The 4290-nt window shown below is 33.0% G+C and overlaps 1 protein-coding gene across 1 annotated transcript; it reads right to left on the bottom strand.

Moving 5' to 3' along the window:
• Positions 1-243: 243 nt before the first annotated feature.
• Positions 244-4077, bottom strand: LOC135142569 (zinc finger protein 761-like). The gene is made up of 4 exons (XM_064074289.1): positions 4042-4077; positions 428-1125; positions 311-367; positions 244-247 (listed from the first exon to the last, which is right to left on the bottom strand). Exons 1-4 carry the CDS (start codon positions 4075-4077, stop codon positions 244-246), a joined length of 795 nt encoding a protein of 264 aa, XP_063930359.1.
• Positions 4078-4290: the final 213 nt, after the last annotated feature.

Genomic DNA, 4290 nt, shown 5'->3' with positions numbered 1-4290 from the left:
TTAACGATTTTCTTAATTCATTTTTTAAATTCAAATTATTCGAAAGCGATTTTAGGCCACTGTTTATTTAATGTATGTAATGTAAAAAAAAAACATTTAAAATGTTTCTAGTCATAATCTTAATAAAAAGATGGTCACAAAATATAAAACATAACAGAGTCTGACACAAATGCTACAAAAAACGGACTAACAAAAAATATATGTATATACATTCACCGTTATACTACGACACCTAACTAAACCTCAACTAAATAACACGCGTGTTCATAAAAAAAAGGTCCACTTTTAAATTTGTAAAGGTAAGTTATACCATTTAACTACAGTTCCTTCCAAACAGCGCTTATTTATATGAGGCTTTAAATATTCACTGCGTTATATGAGATAATCACACGGATACTATTTGATCTTCAAATGGATTTTTACATGCCTTTTTAAATTACTGTTTCTTTTACTTTTGTATGAACAGTCTTCACATTTATACCACTTAATTTCTTCATCATTCAAATGTATAGATATTTCATGCCTTTTTAAATTCTCTGCTCGTTTGGTTCTGAAGGAACAATTGTGACACTTGTACCATTTAATTTTTGTGTCGTCTAGATGGTTGCCATTTACGTGTCTTTTTAAAGATACTCCATACTTAGTTTTGAAAGCACATTCATTGCATTTGCGCCATTTAACGTCTTTGTCGTTCAAATGCACGTTATTTATGTGAAGTGTTAAATTCATCTTTCTTTTACATTTAAATGAGCACTTGTCGCATTCATACCGCTTGGTCGAATGGCAATCCCGAATGTGACGTTTTAAATATTTTTTGAGTTTACCTTTGTAGGAACATTCGGCGCAATAAAACCAATCTACTTTGTCAGTTTGCTTGAAGTCGGAGTTGTATGTGGTATTCTCTTTCAAAGAACTCACACTTTGAAGATTTTCTTTCGTTTCCGTGCATGCTGAAGTATGCTGAAACGACTTCAACGACAGATTTGGCTCAAAGCAATATATTGCGCAACCGTAGTTTTCTATGCTGGAATCCTCACTAGATGTTTCTTTACTAGATTCTCTATTAGAGCCGTAGTCCGTAGAGTGATGAGCTTCCATTTTGGCGTTGTCACAAGTAAATGTTTCCTGGGGGATTTAGTGTCGTCTCATGTGGTTCGCCTTAAGGAAAAGCGAAGTTGAAAAATAAGGGCACAACACACAGGTGTATACGTTTTTCCATGAAGACCTCCCAGCTGTTGTGATTACTTCATTCATAGTATTTCAAAGTTGAAATTTTGAACACCTAAAACTGTTTTATCACACTGTAGAAGAATACTGGCATTTTTCTTACCCAAATGCCGGAAAGGATGAAATATTTCTTTACACACGTGCAAGTTGAAGGAACATAACCGCACAAATCAAAACTCCCAGTTCAACTAGATTAGATTAAATTCCACAATCGTGTCGACCAATCACACCAAAGCACATTTGTGCAATTCAAAATGGCGCAGGTTTGAATGGTCTAAGCACGTTTTCTAACTGGTAGTGATTTTTGCTTTTTAAATGTTCTTCAGTTTTTCGATTTTACGATTTCTCAGTTTTCTAATTTTTCCGATTTTTCAACTATGCACTCCATTTTTTGTTTTTGATTTTACTCCTTAACATCCGTTCCATCCATATGGTCGCTATTTATATGACGCTTTAAAAGATCACTATGTTTCGTCTTGTATGAATAATAGTCGCACTGATAGAATTTGATCTCCAGATGGATTTTTACATGCCGTCTCAGATTAGTTTTTGCTTTACTTTTATGGACAGTTGGCACTTAACTTTTTCTTGATTCAGATGTTGAAAAATAACATGATTTCGAATTGCGACGCCAGTTTAGCTTTGTATGGACAATTTTAACATTCATACCAATTCGATTTTTCGATTTTAGGATTTTTCAGATTTTGTGTTTTCCCGATTTTTCAATTATTTGATTTTTTATTTATGATATTTTCTGCAATTTTTCGAGGTTTCACTTTAAATTTTTCAATCTCCTTCATGGTTTTACCCCGTTTTGATGGAAGATAATATGATAATTTTCAAAGTTCTTTCTTTTCGAAATAGTTGTTTAAATTAAAATTTTCCCTTACTTTTTTTCCTGCACTTTCTCATCTTGTTCGCATAGACGACAACGAACAAGACGAGGAAGTGTAGGAAAAAAAGATAGGGAAAATTTTAATTTTTAACTAATAATTTTAATTTTATTATAACAACGTGTTTTGTGTTATCGGATGGTTAAATTTTATTCCAGGTACATGTAGTTTTTCAGGGACGAATAATTGTTTAAAAAGGGAAGGGACGTCTTGCCGAAACGTCCAACGAAATAAACATAAGAAGAATAATTCTGTTAAAAAATTTTTCAAGTATAGACCAGCAGCCAATAAATACACAAGTATATAGCAAGTATTTAATAGCATGTAGACACAAAAAGAAACAAATCTTTCAAGTATTTTGAGATTAGTAAATGAATGTTTAAGTTCCAATGGAAAAAATTACTTATGCTATTTGATGGCGCAATTTATATGGTAAAAGCTGGGCAACAATTAAAAACAATTTACTCTAATCGGGTCCACGTTACTTGTTTGGCTCACAGAGTAAATGGAGTAGCAGAATAAATTAGGCAAAAGTTTCCTCAAGTAAATTCTTTAATTATTACGGTTAATTTCTTTTAATGGGTTCAATTATATCGTGAAAAATTGCCCCACACATCTTTGCCTCCGGAACCAGTTGTTACAAAATGGTGTACTTGGTTAGGCCGCAATTTTTAACGTTGACCATTTTCTGAAGATTAAATAACTAATTTTAAGATTTGATGCAGCCATAGGCAAATGTCAAAATATTTTAAGTGTTTGGAAGACAGAAAAAGCCCTTAATAGTCCGTTCAGCTTTTAACAGACTTTTAAGAAAATATTTGAAAAGTTCATGGTAAAATAGGCCACTATATTGCTACTTTAGAAAAGAACTACGGTAAGAAAACGTTTCAGAATAAATAAATGCAGATACAAATTCGGAATTAATTTTGACTATATTGTTACGATTGGCGGGCGAATAATTAATCGGGCGTAGGTAAAAACTCAACTATTTATTTCTTTAACTGGTATTTACACGACTAACTGCGATTACGTACAAAACAACTTCGCAACTTAAATGCACTCCACTCTTGACTGAATAATGAATGAATCATTATCGGCGGCGGCCTCTATTTAAATCCATATCTCGGTGATCCAGCTCTTTCTCGAATTGGGTATTCGCAACTTCCTATCTAAAATCTGCAGTATCATCAGTATATTTTCGTAATTTATCATTGCATTCATATTTTTTAAATTTGCTTTTACAGTGACTCAAAAAAATATATGGATCAGTCAATTTATTTTAGTGAATAACTCAAGAGTTGCAAAAATGAATACTTTGAGATCTTGCAGACGTTTTAAAGTTATTGTAAGCATGGTAAATTGTTAAGAATATTTATTTATTCCCCCCAAAAAATTGATGGACCGGCTCACTCGATTTTCGCAGATAACTTTGGGAATACAATACAGTTATTTTTAGTATTACACTGCACCAATCCAAGGTGGTATACGTGTTGTTCGTAAATGTTGATTAGGTCATCACAAAATTGTGTGAAGAAAACACTCAACTCGAAAATGCTGAATATGTTTCATTATAGTTTTGCTGCGAAGAAAGTTCTGTCGAAACAACGTTCGATCAATTTTTTGACAATGGTTGATATAAATAAAACTCAGTAGATGCTCATACTCGAAATACGAAGTATCTACTCGAATATCAAATCAAAATATTTCTAGTTTTCTACCTACAGTGACAGTGTTCAACCATCAAGGCAAAAATCGAGTCACCAAAATATAAGTTAGTATGGGGTAGACACCTTGAGATGGGAATCTCTATATGGCCAGTGTTAGAAAAAACGCACTGCACAATTTATGCATAAATAAAAGTTAATTACCTGAAAAGTTTTCGATATTCCCGCTCCTAATGTGTCTTTTAATCTGAATGCACCTTTTGGCGACGTTCCACGTTCATGAAAGTCGCCATGTTTAGTTAAAATTCACTCTTACAACGATCCTACTCGTTTTCTAAGCTGCTGTACAGACAGCTCAATTATTTGCCACGCCGATGCTCATTTTTAGATTAAATGCTCACAAAACAATACAATGTTTTGAAGTAGGTACTCAGTATATAGAGTAGATGCTCAGGTATATAAGAGTAATAATGAAGTAGGTACTTCGTACTTCGAATATGAGTTTC

The sequence above is a fragment of the Zophobas morio genome, unplaced genomic scaffold (genome assembly GCF_036711695.1).
Source record: "Zophobas morio isolate AGI-343-1 ecotype UQ-CSIRO unplaced genomic scaffold, CSIRO_AGI_Zmor_V1 ptg000049l, whole genome shotgun sequence".
Lineage (NCBI taxonomy): Eukaryota > Metazoa > Arthropoda > Insecta > Coleoptera > Tenebrionidae > Zophobas > Zophobas morio.
Note: the sequence above shows the minus strand (reverse complement) of the source record. Positions and strands in the feature narration are given on the sequence as shown.

Bases quoted from the DNA above. Each gene is read 5' to 3' on its own strand.
- LOC135142569 (XM_064074289.1), bottom strand. From the start codon at position 4,077: ATGGCGACTTTCATGAACGTGGAACGTCGCCAAAAG. The intron at 1,126-4,041 runs GTGCATTCAGAT...TAAATCCCCCAG, and splicing joins ACGTGGAACGTCGCCAAAAG to GAAACATTTACTTGTGACAA. The intron at 368-427 runs GCATGTAAAAAT...CATATAACGCAG, and splicing joins AGAAACAGTAATTTAAAAAG to TGAATATTTAAAGCCTCATA.